The sequence below is a fragment of the Moschus berezovskii genome, chromosome 3, assembly GCF_049115385.1.
Source record: "Moschus berezovskii isolate FMDL1 chromosome 3, NW_MosBer_1.0, whole genome shotgun sequence".
NCBI classification, from domain to species: domain Eukaryota; kingdom Metazoa; phylum Chordata; class Mammalia; order Artiodactyla; family Moschidae; genus Moschus; species Moschus berezovskii.
In genome coordinates, this window is record NC_142462.1 from 97304563 (window position 1) to 97317752 (window position 13190).

Below are 13190 nucleotides of genomic sequence, written 5' to 3' on the forward strand. Positions count from 1 at the left end.
TTCAGTATTCTTGCCTAGAGAATCCCATGGAGAGAGGAGTCTGGCAGGCTACAGTCCATAGGGTCGCAAAGAGTCATGACTGAAGCAACTTAGCATAGCACATAATTGCAGAGAAATCTGAGAGCTACTTAAATTCATTATGAGATAAGGTAAGGGTATAAACAAAAAACAATGTTTTAAAGGAGTCTCTGTATAAGTGACTTTTATATGTTATTTTTCTTATTAAGCTTCTCTTCTAATCCTATTTCATGGATTAAGAATTATATTTATTTTTCCTTTGATATGCTGGGACATCATAAAAATGATGATTTATGCTAACAGAAATTCTTGAACACTGGACTCACCTCACCTGTGTGGTATAGTTACTTCTTGGCTACTGAAATCTGCATCATTACAATGATAGAATGAAGTTGAGCATTCCAAAAGCTTGACTGTCCTTGTGCCCTTCTTTTGAATAGCTTAGTTAACTGCTAAGTATCTTAGACACAGAGTATTACCTCACAGCCATCTGCCAAGGCAAACCCTCCACCAACAAGAATGGCTATATCCCAGGGCATGAATGACTGGAATTCTTTCCAAGTAATCAGTGGAGAGTAATCAAAAGCAACTGAAAAACAGAAGTCCTACAGTTAAACATTGCTTAAATATTACAATGTGATGTTTCTTATTATCTTAAATAGCCATCTTATAAAAAGTTTTCAATATTTCTGTATTATTCTTATATAGGAAACTTGATCTGGACTTAGAGTAATTTCTACCTGGGCTAGGTGGAACATTATATTATAAAAAAAGAAAGATGCCATATCTTGGAAAACTCCTTTGCATTTTATTATAGAAAAAAATTAGATAAATGATAACATCATATATAATACTATTCATTCATTCATTACACTAACATCTTTGCCTACCATGAGTAACAAGTGCATTGGGCTATCTGCAATCCACCATTGATACAACAGCATCTGTGGAACATTATAATTATCATTCACTCATATTTATTTGAATATTTTATTTTTTTCAAATCATGAGGAGGGTCATGATAGATTCACCAGAATTTCAGTTTAAAATAATTCAAAGTTCAGATTTAATAATTTTCTTATTATTCAGGAAACCTTTAAAGTGTACCAATATAATATTGTAAAATAATTTGCCTCCAATAAAAAATAAATTAATTACTTTAAAAAAATACAGTGTTCATAAAGCAATAATCACAAGGATTTCTTTTAATATTTGGGTTCTGATAACTCCATTGATTTGCTTAGAAATGATGTCATCCATGAACATGGATTTTATGCCCATTTAACTTTTGTGTATATCAGGCAACCTTCTACATGGTAAGCTTTTAAGATTACTAAGAAGTTCTCTTCCTGTTTCCTTCCCACAAAATTAAACTAAACCAACTCTCATTGTTGATGGAAACTTTGGCATTTCCTGCTCGAATTAAGACCATATATCCTATTAAACACTAACATCTCTGACTGTTCTTTTCATATAAAACTGAATGTTTTATGTCTTCTTGTTGTTTAGTTGCTAAGTCATGTCTGACTCTTTTGTACCCCTATGGATTGTAGCCCACAAGGCTCCTCTCTCTGTCCATGGGATTTCCCTGGCAAGAATACTGGAGTGGATTGACATTTCCTATTCCAGGTGATCTTCCCAAGTCAGGGATCAAACCCGTGTCTCCTGCATTGGCAGGTGGATTCTTTAGACTGAGTCACCTGGGAGGTCCGTTTTATGTCTTATCTTGCATTTTAAAACCTAATGTGAATCAGTTTATCAGGGAGAAGAGGAGTTAAAGAATGAGAAGAGAGAGGACGGTGGAGAGGGCAAAGCTCTTTCTGAGAGGAGGACTCAGAAGTAGGGGTCAGAGAAGTTAAGCCATGAAGAACACACTACTGCAAGCCCTTAGGGCCTCAGGGGCCTCAGGGTCTCAAAGGAGTCTCTGCTCTATATTACACAACCTTCTTATAATGCATTTGAGATATGCTAGTGTCAAGTGAAGGACAAAAGGCATTTATTTCTACCCTATATCATGTCCTGGAAATCTGACTCATCAGTCACTCATCTATTCTGACTCAAGTAGTCAAGTGGGCCAGTCCAGCTGCATGGCAACCAGTTCCATCCCAGCAAATAAATCAATAAATAATGAATGAATAAACAACAAAACCCCACAATTCTACCAGCCTATTTCCAAATAATTTTAAACCATCTTCCCATATTGACAACACAGGAATTTGACTACCCAAAACATGCTGTGTTAGTACAAAGCATAGGCATGGATGAGAAGAAGTATGTGTGTATTTATATTCAAATAAGGAGACACATTTTCTTGTCCATGTGTAATGAAGACCATGAAATCTCCCATTGAATATGGTTTCTTTCTTCTGTGACACCAGGTTATGGATAAGTGTGGGGTTTATTTGCATTTTCCCCAAGGCTACTATGAGACTGTAAATACTCTTCCCTTGAAACTCTTCCCATTTTTAGATCCTCAGCATTTATTACCGAAGGCTCATCTTGAAGTATACATTCCAAGTTCTTGTTACTGTGTTTGTCAATAGTAATATAAGCATCTGAATGCAGAGTTCCAAAGAATAGCAAGGAGATATAAGAAAGCCTTCCTCAGCGAGCAATGCAAAGAAATCGAGGAAAACAACAGAATAGGAAAGACAAGAGATCTCTTCAAGAAAATTAGAGATACAAAGGGAACATTACATGCAAAGATGGGCTCAATAAAGGACAGAAATCATATGGACCTAACAGAAGCAGAAGATATAAAGAAGATGTGGCAAGAATACACAGAACTGTAAAAAAAATCTTCACAACCAAGATAATCACAATGGTGTGATCACTGACCTAGAGCCAGACATCTTGGAATGTGAAGTCAAGTGGGCCTTAGAAAGCATCACTACGAACAAAGCTAGTGGAGGTGATGGAGTTCCAGTTGAGCTATTTCAAATCCTGAAAGATGATGCTGTGAAAGTGCTGCACTCAATATGCCAGCAGATTTGGAAAACTCAGCGCTGGCCACAGGACTGGAAGAGGTCAGTCTTCATTCCAATCCCAAAGAAAGGCAATGCCAAAGAATGCTCAAACCACCGCACAATTGCACTCATCTCACACGCTAGTAAAGTCATGGTCAAAATTCTCCAAGCCAGGCTTCAGCAATACATGAACCATGAACTTCCAGATGTTCTAGCTGGTTTTAGCAAACGCAGAGGAACCAGAGATCAAATAGCCAAAATCTGCTGGATCATGGAGAAAGCAAGAGAGTTCCAGAAAAACATCTATTTCTGCTTCATTGACTATGCCAAATCCTTTGACTCCATGGATCACAACAAACTGTGGAAAATTCTGAAAGAGATGGGAATACCAGGCCACCTGACCTGCCTCTTGAGAAACCTGTATGCAGGTCAGGAAGCAACAGTTAGAACTGGACATGGAACAACAGACTAGTTCCAAATAGGAAAAGGTGTACATCAAGGTTGTATATTGTCACCTTAGTTATTTAACTTCTATGCAGAGTACATCATGAGGAACACTGGGCTGGAAGAAGCACAAGCTGGAATCAAGATTGCCGGGAGAAATATCAATAACCTCAGATATGCAGATGACACCACCCTTATGGCAGAAAGTGAAGAGGAACTCAAAAGCCTCTTGATGGAAGTGAAAGAGGAGAGTGAAAAGGTTGGCTTGAAGCTCAACATTCAGAAAACAAAGATCATGGCATCTGGTCCCATCACTTCTTTGGAAATAGATAGGGAAACAGTGGAAACAGTGTCAGACTTTATTTTTTGGGCTCCAAAATCATTGCGGATGCTGATTGCAGCCAGGAAATTAAAAGGCACTTACTCCTTGGAAGGAAAGTTATGACCAACCTAGATAACATTTTAAAAAGCAGAGACATTACTTTGCCAACCAAGGTCCGTCTAGTCAAGGCTATGGTTTTTCCCGTGGTCATGTATGGATGTGAGAGTTGGACTGTGAAGAAAGCTGATCGCCGAAGAATTGATGCTTTTGAACTGTGGTGCTGGAGAAGACTCTTGAGAGTCCCTTGGACTGCAAGGAGATCCACCCAGTCCATTCTAAAGATCAGTCCTGGGTGTTCATTGGAAGGACTGATGCTAAAGCTGAAACTCCAATACTTTGGCCACCTCATGCGACGAGTTGACTCACTGGAAAAGACTCTGATGCTGGGAGGGATTGGGGGCAGGAAGTGAAGGGGATGACAGAGAATGAGATGGCTGGATGGCATCACCGACTCGATGGAGGTGAGTTTGAGTGAAATCCGGGAGTTGGTGATGGACAGGGAGGCCTGGCGTACTTTGATTCATGGAGTCGCAAAGAGTCGGACACGACTGAGCGACTGAACTGAACTGAACTGAAGATTAATTCTGATTATGACCAGGACAATGAGTTATGATTGACCAAATAGTATCACACATAGTAGAATTCTAGCTAACCATGTTGTGTAAAGAAATCTAGCTTCTACAAAGTAAGATGGTCCTTCATATGAGAGGAAGTGTGCAGCCTGAACAGGGTTTGCAGTGTGTAAACAGGAGATGTAAACCAGCAGCTGTGTTCATGTCCATTCCTTCTGTTCTACAGTGTTAACTGAAACCAAGGGAATTTTGTACTTTTGGTCTTCTCTCAAATTCATTAAGAATTATAAATAATACTCAACCAGTGTCTCCTGTAGGTGTAGTTTTGGTCAGTCTCTTAGCTGGGATAAGAAAGAACAGGAGTCCTATAAGTAAAGCAACAGTTGAATCTGTAGCAAAACCGGGATACCTAAAAAAGATAAGTGTGTACATTAAAAAATGCCATCAAGGATTTGTATGAATTAAGCACCAACTGATTATGCTAACAGCATAGAAGTAGGAGTGGTGGCATTGGCTATTTATTATGGATAATCTGCTCTTAAATCTATGAATTCACAACCAAAAAAGGAAACAATGAAAATGAAAATCTTAGACCACATCCCCATTATTTTCATAGGTCTCCTTATTTTTAAAAATCAGGTTTACACATATTGATATTCTAGGCCAAAAGTTCTCTTTCAGGTAAAGCTGACAGATCTGGTAAACAATTTCTTCTCTGGATTATTTCTTTTAATCATATTGACAAAGCATTGAGGTTGAAACAATAGGCCAAGTCCTACATAATTGTCTATAAAAGGCTACTATTGAATTGTGGCAAGGCATGGATATTTCCAGAGTCTTTTAAAACTCTTTTGTAAATTGTGAAAAGGAATTGATCTGTTTTTCTAAGATAGAACATCTGCTTCTGTGTTTATAGGCCCTGGCCATACCATACCAATGAAATCGACTCATTTGAAGCTTTGTACCCTATGAAACTCAATCAAGAATATTAACTATCAGAATGGCTTTGAGATGCTCATAGATGATCACTGTACAAATTAAGAGTTATTCAGAAACAGATGGGGTCTTAGAAATACCAGGCCATTCCTGCAAGTAAGACAGGTTTACAGAATCCCCAACAATTAAGAAGCATCTGGAGACCAGATATGAATGAAACAGGAAGAAATAATTAAAAATGAGTTTTAAAATCAGCATATTAATTAGTGAATCTTTGAAAAGTAAAGTGTGTACCCTAAGATTATTTTACTACCTTGTAACTCAGGAATGCACACATAGTAAAGAGGCTCTTTATTCCTGTAATTTACTTGAACAATCTAGGTAATCAAAGAAATCCATTATTTTATTCAATCTGACAATTTTATAAAGCAGTCTTTTTTCCCTAAATATAGATTTTCTTTCATTGTGTAATTAAATGCTGCCTTGGTATAATTTATTCAAAAAATGTAACCAATATTTATTATGTTATAGTTACTTATTTCTTTTATTTCAATTATAATTTTTGTTGGATTTTTGCCAAATTAGGTCAGGCATCATGTAATCTGACTTTGTTTTATATGAAAAGACATATTGAAATCTTTCCAGGTTCAAACAGATGGAATGAAAACATGAGGTGGTAGCAATAAATCTTGATTTATCATACTAGCTTTGGAAACTCTAAATGTCTAAACTCTCTACATTACAAATATACTCTAGAGTATATATACTTCATATAAAATCAAGCCATAAATACAGAAATAACTGCTCTTTAAAAGACTTTTTATCATTTTATATTTAGTTTATTATGAACTAAGGTTGTCTCAATATTACAAAATATTAAGCTTAGGTAAATTTTATTTGCTCTGGCAATTTTAAAACATAATTGTCAATTAGATGTATATATGAAAATTCCTTCCTCTTTCAAAGCTTTTTTTCTTTTCTTATTGTTTTCTCTCATAATTCAAGATAACATGGGTGCTTCCTCAAAGCAAATTCACTGTTTTCCTGCTACAGACAAAACATCTGCGTTACATTTTCCTCCCATAAGGAGGAGAATTAAAACTGATTATATTAAATTTCCTATTTGGGTTTCTGCCTTGTTTTTATTAGCCATTGTCTGAATTCATTTGGTTTTTACACATTGGGGTTTAGGACTCTCCCCACCTAGAATAATAGGAGTGGCATTTTTAAAAGGAGGAAGAATTATTTTTTCTGTTGGTCTAGGTCTTATTACAAAACCATAAAGTTTAAATCAAACTATTAAACAACAGTTTGCTATGAACAGCTTGTATAAGTGATTGGATATTGCCTTTTGTTTAGACTTCTTGAAATGAAAAGTTTTCACCCTAATGGAAAGAAAAAGTCCATGAAGCTGCAGATGATCCTTGAAAACATGCACCACACTGCATTGTTGCACTTGTGTGCTCACCAGGAATTGGCAAGCACACTTGGAGGCTTTAAAAAAATGTTGGCAATACCTATATAACCAGAAGGCTCTGATGCAAGAATTTCTTCAATCCATGTGGGCAGAATAGATTTGACTCAGACGTTTTTAGTTTCTACCCCCACTACATGGATTTTTGTGGGGGGATGTGAGACAGGAAGTTCAAATCAGAGATCTGCTGAATTTAGGATACAGAGGACTTCAGTGAAAGACAGATTTGGAAACGTGAATCTCAAACCAAGGTATTTATATGGACATGTAGGATGGTCCTTAATTTAGCAAATTATTCTACAATCTTCCCCCTCACTTCACATGACTCAGCAGTGTCTGCTGGGATATAAATCACTGACAGATAAAGTTAACTCTGACCCAGCTTCTAACAGTAGCTTGTAAAGTCAGTCTTCTTGCTTATGGGAATACCTTACTTATAAAATAGGGGCAGGGATAGATTTATAGGGAAATAATATAAAAATGGACATCAACAGAGGAAAAAACAAAATATGAACTAAATAACCCTTCATAGAAAAAAAACAGGTTGGCAAAAATCACAGAATATGAATTTATATCAGATTATTGAGAAGCACTGAGTGGTATTCAGTGCACGTCATACACACTTGTATTGCACTTCTTGTGGGAAGAGTACAGCACTATTCTCAGTGCTATTATTAGCCCCAGCTTACAGATGGAGAAACTGAGAGCTAAGTGACTTGCCCAGAGGAAATGGAAGAGCCAAGAACAGAACCGAAGCAGTGTGACTCCAAGGTCTATATTCCTGACCATCTTAAAACATGGCTTTCCTGCAAATCATTCTTCTAATTTTATAAGGAGGAAAATAGTCTTGTCTAAAGAAGCCTTATCTTTAGTTCCAGGGCAGTTTCATTCCCAGGCTTGTTGCCTTACCCTAAATTTCATTTTTATCACTGTTTTTTTCCCGAAAAGATTAGAATTTTAAAATCTTTTCAATGGAAAGGAAGAAAAGCAAATCTCATACAGTCTTTCAGCGTTATAGGAACCACTTAGGAGAAAAGCAAGAGTATAAAACAGGAGGTGACAAATATAACACGTAATGCTTACTCTGAAAAAAGTGCAGACCAACCAGAAACAAATCCAGGATCTCGGCTGAACCACAGCAGGGCCATTACAATGAAGAGGACTAAGGTCACAATTTCTTGATATCTGTGGGAAAATTCCAATCCTTTCATTTATTTTCTCAGTTCAGTTCAGTCGCTCAGTCATGTCCGACTCTCTGTGACCCCATGAATCACAGCACGCCAGGCCTCCCTGTCTATCACCAACTCCCGGAGTTCACTCAAACTCATGTCTACAGAGTCGGTGATGCCATCCAGCCATCTCATTCTCTGTCGTCCCCTTCTCCTCCCGCCCCCAACCTTTCCCAGCATCAGAGTCTTTTCCAGTGAGTCAACGTGTCGCATGAGGTGGCCAAAGTATTGCAGTTTCAGCTTTAGCATCAATCCTTCCAATGAACACCCAGGATTGATCTCCTTTAGAATGGACTGGTTTATTTCCTCAGTCAGAACATTTGTAGAAGCTCCCTGAACTGTTGTCAGGGAGAACGCAAACACTGTAAAAACCGGATGTATCAATTATTTAAGAGAATCTGCAGTTAAAAGGGGGCTTTGCCCCTCAGTGGGCCTTTCAGTTTCTTGTCCTTCTACCTGGTAAGTTTAAGCTAGACATGGCCTGTATTTTATCATGTGGAGTTATATTTATAAAGGTTAGAACACTTGGGGCCCTTATCAAGTGTAATAAATAGACTATAGACAATTATGCACACATTTGTCTTTAAACAAATACTTGCAGTATAAGCGGCATCCCTCTGTGTGTTTGTGTCTATGCGCATGTGTATCTTACCTTATTGGTCCAAGTTTTTGGTATTCTTGTTTAATAAATGCAGCACAGGCTTTTTGTTTGGCTGTTGGGGGTTTGCCACATTGGAACATCTCCTTGAAGCTAAAAAGAAGAGTGTGGGATTATTTGAGAGAATAGCATTGAAACATATATATTACCATATGTAAAACAGATGACCAGTGCTAGTTCGCTGCATGAAGCAGGGCACCCAAAGCCGATGCTCTGGGACAATCTAGAAGGATACAGTGGGGAGGGAGATGGGAAGAGGATTCAGGAATAGGGTCACACATGAACACCCATCATGTTGATGTATGGCAAAAACCATCACAATATTGTAAGGTAATTATCCTCCAATTAAAATTAATTAATTGGAAAGACTGATGCTGAAGCTGAAACTCCCATACTTTGGCCACCTCATGTGAAGAGTTGACTCACTGGAAAAGACTCTGATGCTGGGAGGGATTGGGGGCAGGAGGAGAAGGGGATGACAGAGATGAAATGGCTGAATGGCATCACCGACTCGATGGACATGAGTTTGAGTGAACTCTGGGAGTTGGTGATAGACAGGGAAGCCTGGCGTGCTGTGATTCATGGGTCACAAAGACTCGGACACGACTGAGAGACTGAACTGAACTGAACTGAGCTGAATTAATTTAAAAAGAATAATTAAGCTTGTTAAGCAAAGAATTTTCCCTTTATAGAAGATATGTGTGTGAAAGTGTAAGAAAATACAAAGCTCCCCACTAATAACAGAAAACTGTGCTTTTTGCCTATACCTCTACCTCTCGCTCTGAATTTCCTCTCCCCTCTTTTCTGTTTTTTCCTGGTTTGCTTAATTTTCGATGCCTAACTGTCATTCCATACCTTCTATGACATCATCTGCTAAGTTCTTTCTTTTCCAAGTCCTTTGGCATCACTGGAATTTTGCTATGTGCCACTCATCTCTAATTTAATATTTTATTACATACCTGACTTAAATATTTTAATATATTTCTTAAGTGTGATTTTAATTTTCATACAAAAGTTTTATCTCACTAGTGAGAATTATTGGAGAATGGGGGCTTTAGCATGTATTTTTTGGGGGGGACCAGTAATTCTAAACACTGGCATACACAGTAAATACTTGACTCATTAAATTTATAGTAGCTTTGTCAGGCTTACGAGATGATTGTTAGATCCATCAATTTTCACACAACATGCTAAACTCCAGTTATACTTTAGGCACACAAGTCACATACACTAATCTTGAACAGAGTCCAAACTAGGTCTATTTTCAGAAATAAAACATTTTTCTATTACATTTTTCCTTGCATTTCTTTACTCCTTATGTCCTAATGGCATCATCCAGATAATCTTCCAGTTTACTTCTAACAGTAACTGTCAGTCTCTATTTCTTTTAGCTTCTTACTTTTAGCGACCCCTTTCTCCTGTGACTAATTCTTCTATCCTGAAGTCCAAGGTCTTCAAAACCTTGAAAAGCATTTTGTGAAGCATTGCTCTAAATCTTGATTTTAAAATATCCCTCCAGAGGAAGAAACAAATGGAAAACTGACCAGATTCTTATGGATTATCTTTTGGAATGTATGAGTAGCTCAGTTAGATTATGTTAAATGTTGGTATGGAAAGCACTTGTGGCTATTTATCCAAAGGGAACTGACATCTACATTTTTAAGAAATATCTGCATTCAAATGTTCATTGCAGCATTATTCACAACAGCCGAGATATGGAAACAACTCAAATGTCCTTGGATGGACAAATGGATAAGAAGAAGAATAAAAACTATTCCCCACATATATAGTGGAATATTATTTAGTTATGAAAAGGAACGAAGCACTGATATTTGCTACAATATGGATGAGCCTGGAGAACATTATGCTAAACAAAATGTCAGACACAGAAAAGCAAATACTGCATGATTTTCCTTATATGTGGACTCTAAAATAGTTAAACACATAGAAGTAGAGAGTAACATGGTATATTCCAAGGGTTAGGATAAGAGGAAAGTGCAGAGGTATTGGCTAAAGGGTACGAAGTTTCAGTTATGCAGAATAAGTAAGCTCTGGATTCCTCTGTGCTAAGTTGCTTCAGTTGTGTCCAACTCTTTGCAACCCTATGGACCATAGCCCTCCAAGTTCTTCTGTCCATGGTATTCTCTAGGCAAGAATACTGGAGTGGGTTGCCATGCCATCCTCCAAGCTCTAGATATCTCTGTACAAATAGAGACTATGATGAACAACAACAATAATATACTTAAAATTTTGCTAAGAGGGTTGATCTTATGTAAAGAGTTTTTATTACAAAAGGAGGGGGGAAAAGGAAAAGAGGTAGGGAGAAGCTTTTGGAAATGATGGATAAGTTTATGGCATTGATATTGATGATGGCTTCATGGGTGTATGCTTATCTCCAAACACAGTAAGTTTTGTATACATTTAGTAGCTACAGCTTTTGTATGTCAAGCACACCTCAATAAAGCACTTTAAAAAAAAGAAAGGAAGCAAGGACATATTATTCTATAAAATTGCTGAGGGTAAACATGGCTATTTATGAAAAAGTAGATGGGATGAGGACTGTGGGAGGAGGGCAGTTGTCACATGAAGACATGTTATATTTATTTTTCTGCAGTTCTGTTACTCAGATATGTTTGGAATGTTACTACCTTTGTAGGGGCAGAAATTCCTCAATTCTTAAGTCATCCATCCTACATATTCATAATCACCCACATGTACCCTCTACCCAATGAACATGATTAGATGATCATTGTTGCATTTAAGATTTTAAAAAGTAATATTTAATTTTTATAGCCTCCATTAAATGATTGACTAGTTCCAGTCTTGAAATTTTTTCCTCTTGTCACAATATAAATTCTACCATTAAAAGAAACTAATCTGTGGACCGCCTTGAGAGCCATCAGTAGAATTAAAAAAAAAAGAAAAAGTAGAGTTAAAGAAAAGATGAGTCTCCTCAGAAACTGTTTTCTACCCAGTAGACTGCCTATGTACTTTGTCACTTTGCTTGGGGATGATCAATAGTTAAGTCAAAATCCAAAGCGTCTTTGCTACAAATGAAGGTTAATGCCTTCGCAATGGAACTGATGAAGCATATGACAATGCATCAGCCTCTCCATTGAAATAAATCCCGTGGCACTGACAGATGAGCTTCTCTTCCCAAATAGGTTGGGGTCATTTATAATGGGTGAGTTAACTGTGTTAACACCCAATGTGCTCATCAGACTCTCTGGTGGCCTACCAGGGGAGGGGCTGATCATTTCTGTTTGTCGATCTAAAACCTCTGGAGGTGAACACCCTGGCAAATCAAAAAGGACACTGAAAAATTAGCTGAAGCATAAATCTGTGCCATGTGTAACCAACACTGGACAGCAAGGGGACTGTTTCAACATGCCACTGATCATGATTTATGGACTTGGCTAATATATGCACTTCACAGGGTGTTTTTCCTTACAGAAAAACACATTTCAGTGCCTCTGCCCATTATCTTCTTAATTTCTCCTTTTTAAGTGGTGGACCACTTCAAAATGATGATAAGGGTTGCCTACATGTTTTATAAAGTCATTATATGTAGCAAAAAAAGAACAAAACAGCTGGGGTCTGAGACCAGATGCTTTCTCCTTTGGTTTGGGATTCCAGTCCCCTGCATCCTGTGTTGTTATCTGCGCAATTGAATAGACCCCCAAAGGCTTGGATTTCCAGGAAGGGGCATTTAGTATGCAGCTGGCCTCTTCCCTCTGATGCCCACCTGCCATAGGCAGTGACATTCCATCCATTGGCTCCAGCAGGAGCGTGGCCTCACGCTGCTCCCGCAATCTGGACAAATAGATTGTTCAAAAAACCATCAGTACTATCTCCCCACTACTAACAAAACTGGAAGTTCTGGAGAAAAACCAGGAAGAGAAATGGACAGGGAAGAGTATCTGTCCTTAGATGATAAAGCTTGGGAAATGTGAGCACAGGTATGGAACATGACTCCACAGGAGTGTTTGGCTACTCAGAGGAAGTACAGAAAGTGGACGTCAGTCTGCCCTGCAGTGGATAACATGCTGTTTCATTCATAGGTCCTTGAAGTTATTTAAATAAAACCTTATAAAGATAAAGTTGAGTGACTTCCCTGGAGGTCCAGTGGTTATCTGCACGTCCACTGAAGGGGGTGCGGGTTCCATCCCTGGTTGGGGAAATGCCTCTCAGGATGATGGAAAAAAAAAAAAATGAAGTTGAATTGGTTTGTTTTTTCATGAAAAAATTCCTGAAGGTTAGCCCTTTCCCCTTTCTTTATAGGTATTGTTATATGTGTTGAATCTCTGAGGCAGCATTTCAGATCTTGCTGTAGAATCCTGCATAATTTTAAATGCTGGCAGGCATTTGAGTCATGTAACTCATTGGTACTTATGAATCACTAACTTCAGTCGCAGCCAAGGTAACATCTGCAAATTCTCTGGCTCTTGATTGATCAGTGTTTCCTACTTTGATTTCTCTATATTCAACTAGGGCCCATCCATATTAGCATT

The 13190-nt window shown here is 37.9% G+C and overlaps 1 protein-coding gene across 1 annotated transcript in view; it reads right to left on the reverse strand.

The window, feature by feature from the left end:
• SLC13A1 (solute carrier family 13 member 1) overlaps positions 1 to 13190 on the reverse strand; it is a 79264-nt gene that overhangs the window by 33442 nt on the left and 32632 nt on the right. Inside the window, exons 8-11 of the mRNA XM_088831803.1 lie at positions 8674 to 8772; positions 7876 to 7977; positions 4685 to 4791; positions 498 to 607 (exon numbers count right to left, since the gene is read on the reverse strand). Of these exons, the coding sequence (XP_088687929.1) occupies positions 498 to 607; positions 4685 to 4791; positions 7876 to 7977; positions 8674 to 8772 (418 nt within the window). The remainder of the gene's footprint in view (positions 1 to 497; positions 608 to 4684; positions 4792 to 7875; positions 7978 to 8673; positions 8773 to 13190) is intronic.